General features: G+C 53.2%; 1 protein-coding gene across 1 annotated transcript; it reads left to right on the forward strand.

Moving 5' to 3' along the window:
• Positions 1 to 666: 666 nt before the first annotated feature.
• FN3KRP (fructosamine 3 kinase related protein) lies at positions 667 to 11,142 on the forward strand. The gene is made up of 6 exons (XM_058561988.1): positions 667 to 831; positions 6,003 to 6,154; positions 6,538 to 6,629; positions 8,134 to 8,216; positions 9,520 to 9,642; positions 10,022 to 11,142. The coding sequence occupies exons 1-6, from the start codon at positions 691 to 693 to the stop codon at positions 10,358 to 10,360; spliced, it is 930 nt and encodes a 309-aa protein (XP_058417971.1). The 5' UTR covers positions 667 to 690; the 3' UTR covers positions 10,361 to 11,142.
• Positions 11,143 to 11,546: the final 404 nt, after the last annotated feature.

Here is an 11,546-nt window from a genome sequence, read left to right on the forward strand (position 1 = left end):
CTTGCACCTGCACAACTGTGTGAGCTAGTTCCTTTAAATAAATTTCTCTCCCTGTAGACAGCCTGTTGGTCCAGTTTCTCTGGATAACCTGACTAAGACGGGGCAAAGCAGACTTTATTCTGCCCTCAAATCTCTAATGTCTAGTTGGGGAGACAGATGCTAATTGAATAATCGTGTGCAAAACAAAAAGAGTAAGATAGCCCCCCAAGGGTGTTGCAGGAGCCGCCCAGGTCAGGGAATGCTGTGAGGTGACCCTCTGACCTCGGGCTGAAGGATACGACAGAGACTTGGCAAACAGGGGACAAGGACAGCCGGCGCAGAGGGGACACAGAGCAGAGGGCAGCGAGCTGGAGCAGGGGCTGTGCCCAGAGAAGGGCAGGCCAGCGGGCGGAGGCAGGGTCAGGGCCAGGGAAAGGCAGAGTCAGGGAAAGGTCAGGCCACGGCAAAGGCCACACAAGGTCAAGGGCAGGTCAAAGGCAAGCTCGGCGGTAGAGCCACCAGGCCCTCATGGCCGGTAAGGAGCAGGCCCCGCCCCAACCACGACGTCGTCCCGCTCCTCACCCAATCCCCGCGCGTCTCCGTGGCCCAGTCCCGCCCCCTCCCGCCCCTCACCCAATCCCCGGGCGTCCCCGCACCGTCGCGGCGTCTCCTTGCGGCCTGAGGCTGGCTGGCGCCCGGGACGCGGGGGACATGGAGGCGGTGCTGAGGCGGGAGCTGGGCTGCAGCTCCGTCAAGGCCATGGGTCACTCCGGAAGCGGGTGCATTAGCCAGGGCCAGAGTTACGACACGGACAGAGGACGAGTGTTTGTGAAAGTGAACTCCAAGGCGGAGGTCAGAGCCGCCGCGGGCAGGGGTTTTGGGGACGGGGTCCGAGGTCCGGCGTCCAGGGTCCGGGTCGGGGTCGGGGTCCGGGTCAGGGGTCGGGGTCCACGGTCCGAAGTCTGGGTCGGGGTCCAAGGTTCGGGTTGGGGTCCAGGGTCCGGGTCGGGGTCTGAGGTCCAGGTCGGGGTCCGGGGTCGGGGTCCGAGGTCCGGGTCGGGGTCCGGGGTCCGAGGTCAGGGTCCGGGGTCCAGGGTCTGGAGCCCGAGATCAGGGTCCGGGGTCCGAGGTCTGGGTTGAGGTCTGGGGTCCAGGGTCCGATGTCCAGGTCGGCGTCCGGGGTCGGGGTTAGTGGTCCAGCGTCCTTGTCCGGAGTGCGGGCAGGCAGGGCGGTCACAGTGGCACCCGGTGACCGGTCTTGACCGCGGGCTGTGTCTGGGCCCAGCCCTGCTTTGCTCTCACACCGGGTCCTTAGTGGTCCGTCCGGGCCTGTCCCACGCGTGACGCGCCGCGGCGCCCACGGGCCTCCCGGGTGCGGCCGGGATCCTGCAGTGTGGACGGTGGATGCTGTGGAGGGTTTTCCCGTGGTTGATGTGGCCGCTACTTTGGGAAAATCCCTTGTGTTGGGCCAGTTTTGAATAGAGGCAGGTAGGAGACGCCCTTGTCCTGGGGTCTGTGAACTTGCGGGGATCCAAACCCTTTCTGAGATATTGGACATACCGTAGCCCCTGCCGGTCCGTCCAGGCTGCTGTCACGATACCGTAGACCCGGTGCGTAGCAAACATTTATTTCCCACGGTCTGGAGGCTGGAAGCCAAGATCCGGGGCGCAGCAGGTTCCGTGCCTGGTGAGGCCCCTTCTCCCGCGTCCTCAGGTATCCGGTGGTGGGCTCCACCCCCATGACTTAGTCGTGTCCCAGGGCCCCACTGCCTAACACTGTCATGTTGGGGGTAGGTTTCAACATAGGAATTTTGGGGGCACAGGACATTCAGTCCAATGCAGCTGGCCACTGCGTTCTGTTTGTGTATGGACTTTTCTCACGGCCCTGCGGAGGATCGTGAGCCTCACTGCTGAAGTGGTGCTCCGGCCTGGTTGTTGGGGGACTTCTTTGCCCAGTTGGGGTGGGTCACTCCAGTACTGCCGGCTTGAAGGCCCAGGCTGGCTCCCGCAGGCGGTGGGCGGGCTTGGGCTATGCTTTGTTTCCATAGGGCTGAAAGTGCTTACCCCAGTACCTAGTCCTATGGGTCACACACCCTGGCCGGGCTCTTCTGCCTTAGAAATCATCCTGGGGCCCGGCCCCGTGGCTTGGCGGTTGGGTGCGCGCGCTCCGCTGCTGGCGGCCCGGGTTCGGATCGCGGGCGCGCACCGACGCACCGCTTCTCCGGCCATGCTGAGGCCGCGTCCCACATACAGCAACAGGAGGGATGTGCAGCTATGACATACAACTATCTATTGGGGCTTTGGGGGGAAAAATAAATAAATAAAATCTTAAAAAAAAAAAAAAAAGAAATCATCCCGGGGGCCGGCCCAGTGGCTTGACGGTTAAGTGTGCGCGCTCCGCTGTGGCGGCCCGGGGTTCGCAGGTTCCCATCCCAGGCGCGCACCCACGCACCACTTGTCAAGCCATGCTGTGGCGGTGTCCCGTATAAAGTAGAAGAAGATGGGCACAGATGTTAGCCCAGGGCCAGTCTTCCTCAGCAAAAAGAGGAGGATTGGCATTGGATGTTAGCTCAGGGCTGATCTTCCTCACAAAAGAAAGAAAGAAAGAAATCATCCTGGCAGTTATTTTAGTTTTCTTTGCAGGAGGGGATCCCACCTTCCACCATGTGGGATGATCTCCTTCTGAAGGGCTGCTGTTCTCTGGAGACCAACCTTCAACCCTTTGCTTTACAGAGGTCAGCTGCGTGTCATCCCTTTTATAGGAATTTGTCAATTGTTCGTGCTTGAAGTTACTCTTATCTCAATTTACGCCAAGCAGCGCTAATGTAGTGGTGCGTCTTTCCTGACCTGCTGCAGGGCTTCTCTGGGTTTCTCCTCTTATGTGGCAGCCATACTTTTCATGTCTGTATTTCCACCTTCACTGGCATTTGTAGTAATTCACAACTTGGTGTTGATTACAGGGGAAGCAAGTATTTTCCGTTGATTAAAACAGAACCACTTAGTGATGCTTTTTTTTTTTTTTTGTGAGGAAGATCAGCCCTGAGCTAACATCTGCCAACCCTCCTCTTTTTTTGCTGAGGAAGACTGGTCCTGGGCTAACATCCGTGCCCATCTTCCTCCGCTTTATATGGGACGCCGCCACAGCATGGCTTGCCACGTAGTGCATCGGTGCGTGCCCCAGATCCGAACCAGTGAACTCCCGGGCCACCGCAGTGGAGCGCGTACACTTAACCACTTACGCCACCGCGCCGGCCCCTAGTGATGATTTTTAAACATTGTTCTGCTGCTGTTTGGGTTCTTATTCACTTTTTATTTTGTCGTCAGAGTCATTTTCTTTTTGCTGATCTTCCTCAGGTAAGGTCCTTCTACTCCTTTACTAATAGTTCCAAACATGTCGTTTCTACCATGTTTTGGAATATGTGTGAGATAGGCAGATGTACTGGCCGTAGCGTCAGCCTTTCCTGGCTGTATGGAGAAGGGACTCTCTATGCTCTTCCTTCCTCCAGACTTCTAAGAGAAGACTACCTTGTTGCTCTTCTGTTTTGCTTCTCACCCCTGCTTGAGTTGACCTGGCCTAGGTTGTTTTCCTCTTAATTATTCTTTTTTTTTTTTTTTGGTGAGGAAGATTAGCCCTGAGCTAACATCTGATGCCAATCCTTCTCTTTTTACTGAGGAAGACTGGCCCTGGGCTAACATCTGTGCCCATCTTCCTCTACTTTATATGGGACGCCGCCACAGCATGGCTTGACAAGCAGTGTGTTGGTCCATGCCCAGAATCCGAACCTGTGAACTCCAGGCCGCTGAAGTGGAGCGTGTGCACTTAACTGCTACGCCACCTGGCCAGCCCCCTCATGATTATTCTTATCTGTGCTTTGCACAGTGTATCATACTCCGCCCTTCAGTTCTAGATCTTTGCTATCACAGCACCCCCACTGATACCGACTTTACCTGGTTCCACTCTAAGTGGCAGTGTTCCTAGGGTTAGTTAGACACTCAGGACCACATAGCAGTAGATATTTTTGTGAGATGCCTTGGCCTCTGGCTGGGTTCACAGATCCTTCTTCATCTCGCCCTGCATTTTTTTTTTTTTTTTTTTGGTGAGGAAGATTAGCCCTGAGCTAACATCCATTGCCAATCCTCCTCTTTTTGCTGAGGAAGATTGGCCCTGGGCTAACATCCGTGCCCATCTTCCTCTGCTTTATATGTGGGATGCCTGTCACAGCATGGCTTAATAAGCAGTGGTGCGTAGGCTCGCACCCGGGATCCAAACCTGCGAACCCGGGGCTGCTGAAGTGGAGTATGCAAACTTAACCACTACACCACCAGGCCAGCCCCTCCCTGCATTTCTTAAAAGTTCTGTCCCTTACTTTGCTCTTCACAACCAGTGCTCCAGTATAAAGCTTGGCCAAGGCCCAGTTGTTTTCCCTTTATCTTTTAAAGAGAATGCTCTGAAAATTCTCCTTAAGACACAGTTCTGTTCTTCCTTCTCTGCAATTGTAGCTCTCCATATAATGATTTATATAATAATAATATTTATAAAGTGTTTAGAATGGACAGTGTAGGTGTTAGCTGCTAACTCAGTTAATCATGTCAGCAAGAGTATGAAATTGGTACTGTTATCAACCCCATTTTACAGATGAGGAAACTGAGGCACAGAGAGCTTAAGTAACTTGCCCAACGTCAGAGTTAGTACCTATGAGAATAAGTCCATGGCAGCACTGTTTGTAGTAGCCCCAAACTGGAAGCCCAGCTGTCCATCAACAGTAGCCTGGATGAATGCATTCTGGAATATTTGCAGAGCTCTATAGAGCAGTGAGAATAAACTGACTGTTGATGCAATCAATGTGACGGAGAAGCCAGGCCACCTGCCCCTGTGTGTAGAATGACAAAGCAGACAGAACAAATCTGCGTGGTGGGGGACGGTGGTGGCTGGGGAGGAGAAGAGCCTCTGGGCCGTAACGGCCGTCCCTGCACCGGGCGGAAGTCACGCAGCTGTGCTGACTGTGAGAATTAGACTTGGATGCTTCTGAGCTTACACTTCTCTGCATGTACTTCTGTAGCATTTTTACTTCATAAAAGAAAAAGATACTTTAAAGAGGAGGAATTACCTCATCTGGGAAGTTAGGGAAGATTTCTCTGCGAAATCAAAACTGGTGTTAGTTGAAATCTGAAGCAGGACGAGGAAGGAGCTCACTTGGCAAAAGATGGAGGATAGTGTTCCAAGCAGAGGTGACGTGGCATGTGAGGGCTCTGAGGCTGGAGGAGGCCGGAGGTCTTTGAGGAACTGAAAGAAGGTTGTGATCCAGGAGTAATGCGGGGTGGTGTGTGTGCATGCAAGTGCAGGGGCGGAGCCCCAGATGAGGGTGGGGAGGTGGGCAGGGCCAGACCCTGTGGGGCTGTCACGCGGGAAGCAGGCAGGGTTGGTAGCTGGGGTGTGTTCAAGGTGGGATCTGCCTTCTCTAAAGGTCACTGCAGTGGGAGCAGGGAGACCAGGTGGAGGAGGGTCACTGCAGTCCAGGGGGAACGAGCACTTCTGGACAGGATGGAACTGGCATTGAGATGAGGTGGTTTTCGGTGCTAGGTAGGAGAGGCCATAGAACCTGGTGGTCCATTCAGGTGAAAAGTGACCCCAGTTTCCTGGCATATGCGGATGGAGGGTCACCTGCACCTGAGGGGCCAGGTGGGCGGGATTGTGGTTGAGGTGCTGTGTGGGGATGACCCGTGTTCACAGTCCAGCTCTGCGCCGGGCGCTTAGTGGAGTATTAGTTAGTAGCCTCTACTTCCCTCCATGTGGAGAGACTTTGGATTCAACAATAGCATAAAAATAGAGTCTAGTACTAGAAAGTGCAATCCCTCTTATTCCTGCGCAGCTTCAGAATGTACGCTCTCTGCTCCTGAAAAGCCGACCAACTGTCCATGTCAGGATAGCCTTGGTTTAAAATTGTGGTGCCTGAGCACACGTGTCTCCACAGAGCCTCTGCGGAAGCAGTCTTGCTCTCCCCCTCCTCCATTGTTTTTCTCCAGGCCAGAAGAATGTTTGAAGGTGAGATGGCAAGTTTAACTGCCATCCTGGAAACAGGCACAGTGCGAGTGCCCAGACCCATCAAGGTGCTCGATGCCCCCGGAGGCGGCAGCATGCTGGTGATGGAGCACTTGGACATGTCGTCTCTGAGCAGGTGTGTCTTGGCACCTTCCCTCTTGTTGGCTTTGTTTTCCTCTGAGTGGTACCTTCATACCTGGAGCTTGTATTGGGGGGTATAATTTTGAGGCACGTGCTATGAGGAACCTGTGACGCCACACCTAAGGGGTTCTGTGGCCAGAGGCAGACAGGAAAGGACTCTTTCAAGGTGAGGGGCTGACAAGGACCTGGCCACATGCTCAGAGGAGGCTGGAAGGGCTGTCAAGTGATCAGGGCCCTTCATCTTCCCCTTACTTCACCAAAATAGACTTTATGTCCTCAAAATATATATTTGACCTACTCTATGTGGCCTGAGGCCTTTCGGATGGGTGTATACTCACGTTTGTGTCCTGCAGTTAGTTGCTGCCTTTGATTTCACAGTCATGCTGCAAAGCTTGGAGCCCAGCTAGCAGATCTGCACCTAAAGAACAAGAAGCTTGGAGAGACGCTCCAGAAGGACGCCAGCACAGTGGGTATGGGGCTGGGTGGGCCCCAAGGGACCCCTCCAAGCAGAGGACACTTGGCCAGTATGGGTACATGGGTGGGTTGTGCTGCAGCCAAGTGAGGATCGGACCTGTGTTGATGCCAAAGGAAAGGACTGTCTAAATTGTGTTCCCTGCACCTCAGGCTGCATATTTGGGGTGCAAGGAACACAGTGAATGCAGTTAGTGTACTGTGTTGCAAATGCATTTGAGAGACAGGAAGCATTTCCTGAACTTGAAACCTCATCATATTAGGTTTCTTTTACCTCTCACTCCCTAGAAGAAAACCTATTAAAGGTTCTCTGGCTTTCTATACAGTGCCTTTCTTCTAAGAAAAATCAGATGAGGGGCCAGTCCAGTGTCGTGGTTAAGTTGGTGCGCTCTGCTTCAGTGGCCCAGGGTTCGTGGGTTCAGATCCTGGGCACAGACCTACACACCACTCATCAAGCCATGCTGTGGCAGGTGTCCCACATATAAAGTAGAGGAAGGTGGGCACAGATGTTGGCCCAGGGCCAATCTTCATCAGCAAAAAGAGGAGGATTGGCAATGGATGTTGGCTCAGGGCTAGTCTTCCTCACCAAAAAAAAAAAAGAAAAGAAAAACAAAAATCAGATGTGAGGCTCAGAATGACAGCCCTCGTGTCTGCCTTTCTAGAGCTTAGTGTGGTGTTAGCATTGAGGTATCTTCCAGTATTTTCATCCTTGGAGATTTGATGATCCATGTGTAGCCCATAGGGTAACTCTGCTAGGCAGAGTAGCTGACACACCAGAAACAGATGACTGTGCTAGAGGGATCCCGGCAGACTCCTGTCCTGTGAGAATCTGCTGTGCTGGACAGACAGCCTGTCCCTTCCAAGCCACATGTAGCTTAGTCCCTAGGATTTGCTTTGACTTTGCGGAGTGGCAAACGATGAGACCATTTCAAAGCACAGCAGTTTATCTTTCAGAAATGGCAAATGCTAAGCTGGCCATGGAAGGCCATCCTTGTCTTTTTTCTTTTTTTTTTTTGGTGAGGAAGATTAGCTCTGAGCTAACATCTGTGCCCATCTTCCTCTATTTTGTGTGTGGTTTGCCACCTGATGAATGGTGTAGGTCTGCGCCTGGGATCTTAACCTGCAAACCCTGGGCCGCTGAAGTGGAGCACACAAACTTAACCACTAGGCCATGGGGCCGGCCCCTGGCCATCGTTTTCTGATGGCTGATGGGGTAGATATTTTCCTCCTTTTTTGGACGCAACATTGTCCCTCCTCTGAGCATCCTCTGGTGCCTCTTCTGGGAAGTAGTGGTTGTCCTGAAGTGTTAAGTATGACAGAACAGGCTCTGTTCCTCAGTCCTGAGGGTTGGTGGAAACCAGGGCCCTTGTTTGTCTCTGGGTGAGGACAGGGGGTAAAGGAGGGCACACTGAGGTTAGGCCTCAAAGCTGCTCTGAGCTCTAACAGTGGGCCTGTGGGGGGCAAGGTACTAGTTGTCCTTCTTGTGTTCCTTTTGCTTTCAAGGGAGAGGAGGTGGGCAGGTGGAACGGCCCTTTGTGGACCAGTTTGGGTTTGACGTGGTGACATGCTGTGGATACCTCCCCCAGGTGAGCGACACGAGCATTTTGCCTCCATTTCCCAATCAGGTCAGCTGTTCAGAAACAGCTAGGGAAAACACACCCTCTCCCTTTTTTGTGAAATTTAGTAAAAATCCTCCCTTTTTTCTTTGCTAATTTGTAAGAAGTTGACATGAGGTTTACCTACCTCACATGCTGGGTAAGCTCCGAGAAACAGAGAAGGACCAACAAGTTAGGATGCTGGATTTCCAGGTGGGCAAAAATTAGAAATTTAAAGAATGTTTAATTTTACATAGTAAATTCTCAAAGGTAGCATAATGAAAAGGGATTGTAACTCCAGGTTTATGGTGTTACGGTTGGCCCCTGGGAATTTCAGCCTGGGGAGTCCTGCTTGATGCCCAGCAAAGGCACAGGGGGTCGGATGTTGGCTGTGCTCTCAGGACAGGCAGGTGGCTTCTCGGAAGGGGGAATACTGAGGAATCTAGAAAACTTCCAGGGATTTTTCTGGGGGCAAGGGGTGCAGTAGACACAAGTCAGATTTTGAAATGTTGTGGGAGGTTGTCCGGGAACCTGCCTAGGGTAGCGAGTGGCTGATGGCTAGGGCTCCCTGGTCCTGGCTGCTCCATGCTGCTGCGGGGGTGCTTCAGCTGGCTCTGCTCCTTCCTCTCCCGCCTGTACCTCACTGTGTGTGTGCACGTATACGTACATTTGGGGGTGCATGTGTGCATACGTGTGACACTATGTGAGGGTGCATGCGTGTGTGCATGATACTCTGTCATTTGGTGTCACATACTGCCCCCTGTGCTCCTCTGCTCTTGCATCTGTCTGTCTTGCTTCCTTCCTGGGTGGTTAACACCTATGGCCTGGACGTCCTCTCTCAGAGGTGTTTTTGGACGGGGCTCCGCATGACTTCTCATCGTATCACTCTCTGAAGAGGGCAGTGCTGGCTGCTTGAGAGAGACTGAAGAGGGGTCCTCCGTGCCCAGGTGGATGGTCAGAAATGAGCCCTGGGGAAGCCTCAGGGAAGGCCAGCAGCTCTGGCCCCTGTGTTCCCCTGTGAGTATAGATTGAAAGAAAACGTCCTAGAGCTCTTCAGAGGGGAGCCTGCTGCTCCGCATTGCAAAGGGCCCCCTTGTTTCCCACTGCTCCTGAGACAGGATCTAAGGTCCCAGCATGTCCAAGAGGCCCCATGCTGCCCAGTCAGCTCCTACCCCTTCACACCCATCCCTGTAGCGGCACCCCTAATGACCAGCCCTTTCTACTTTGGGGTACCTTCTTCAGCTCTGGCATTTTCCTCTGAGGTCTGCTTTCTCTTTTGCTGTTACCTGCACAGGTGAACGACTGGCAGAAGGACTGGGTCGAATTTTATGCCCGGCAGCGCATTCAGCCCCAGATGGACATGGTAGAGAAGGGGTCTGGGGACAGGGAGGCCTGTGAACTCTGGTCTGCTCTGCAGGTGAGTAGAGCCATGCACGCCCTGTGCCCGCCATGCCCTGCAGGCCTGACTGGGGAGGTGCCAAGGCAGGTGGACAGGAGGCAGGTGCGGCCACCTGTGGGTCTGGGTCTGGACAGGAGGCAGATGCGGCCACCTGTGGGTCTGGGTCTGGACCAGGAGGCAGGTGCGGCCACCTGTGGGTCTGGGTCTGGACAGGAGGCAGGTGGAGCCAGCCAGTAGGGTGGCTGTTGGTGTCCTTCGTCCCTGCGTGAGCTGTGTGTGTCCATGCGCATCTGTGTGCCTTGCTCTGCCTGGGCACGTGGAGCCACACTTAGAAGAGTGCCTGCATCCCTCCCACACGTATTGGTCACTTTGCTGAGTCTGCATTTCCTCCCTGCAGTTAAAGATCCCTAACCTGTTCCGGGATCTGGACATTGTCCCAGCCCTGCTCCACGGAGACCTCTGGGCAGGAAATGTAGCAGAAGATTCCTCTGGGCCCATCATTTTTGATCCGGCTTCTTTCTATGGCCACTCGGAGTATGAGCTGGCCATAGCAGGCATGTTTGGAGGCTTTAGTGGCTCCTTCTACTCTGCCTACCACAGCAAAATCCCCAAGGCTCCAGGGTTTGAGAAGCGCCTTCGGCTGTATCAGCTCTTTCACTATTTGAACCACTGGAATCATTTCGGATCAGGGTATAGAGGGTCTTCCCTCAGCATCATGAGGAATCTCATCAAATGAGCTGGAGTCCTCTGGAGGGAGGCCTCTGCGGGGAGTCTGGGGGCCTCAAGTTCAGGAGCACCAGATCCTAAGCAGACGCCTGCCCCAGTCCCTCTCGTTCCTCCACAGCCCTCTCCACCAGGGCTTCTTCCTCGTTTCTTCACACACCTGCAGTAGCTTCAGACCAACTCTCCAAGCCTTGTAAAGTACATAATATCTCAGAAGAAAGGTTTTGTCAACCTAAAGTTGTACACTTCGTTAGACTTCGTAGCTGGATAACACCGCACTAGAAATACGGTGTGAACAGAGGGACCTGTGGAGTGGGGGCCGCGTGGAACCACGTGCTGCTGCAGGTGGGGAAGGGGGCTGGCCTTTGTGCGGGCACGTTCCACCAGTGCCCCGTCTCAGCTCCAGGAATGATGCTGCTTGATGGGTAAGAGTTAGGTCTAGACACGAAACCGTCTTACCAGGAGTGTCTTATAATGACCAGTTCCAAATTGAGCACATTCCCTTTCCTGTGTCACCTCTGGACCCTGCCGCAGGCTGAGCAGGTCTGGACACTGATTCTGGGAGTGACCAAATTGCTAGCTGCAGGAGCCGCTGCAGTGCCCCTGTCAGCCCATCGCATCTGCCGTTTGCTGAGGCTTGCTGAGTCCTCGTTCCTGTGCATCATGTGAACCCAGCGCTGAACAGCACTCCTGCCTCATCCAGTCTTGCAGTGATGAGAAATATTCATGAATGGCATCAATGCTAATAAATCCTTCTTCATAAAAATTTGAATAAACTCAGTGGTTTCAATGATGCATGAGACTGTATATTTCCCTCATTTAAATCATAATTCAATGTTTATCTTAGCTGTTTGCCAACAAACCTTCGTAATATATTGTGACAATAAATAGGTACAACTGTTGTTTTTTTCCTTTTTTTTTTTTGGCCGAGGAAGATTCTCCCTGAGCTAACATCTGTGCCAGTCTTCCTCCACTTTATATGTGGGTCACCAACACAACATGGCTGATGAGTGGTGTAGGTCTGTGCCTGGGATCTGAACTGAACCTGGGCCACCAAATCCGAGTGTGTTGGACTTAACCACTATGCCGCAGGGCCAGCCCCCAATTGTCGCTTCTTAAAAGAGCAGTTATTTTCTTGACTTTGTTTGTAAGCACAGAGCTTCAAAATAAGGGCAGGCGTAGCCTGAGGACTTCCTAAC

The sequence above is a fragment of the Diceros bicornis genome, chromosome 18, assembly GCF_020826845.1.
Source record: "Diceros bicornis minor isolate mBicDic1 chromosome 18, mDicBic1.mat.cur, whole genome shotgun sequence".
Lineage (NCBI taxonomy): Eukaryota > Metazoa > Chordata > Mammalia > Perissodactyla > Rhinocerotidae > Diceros > Diceros bicornis.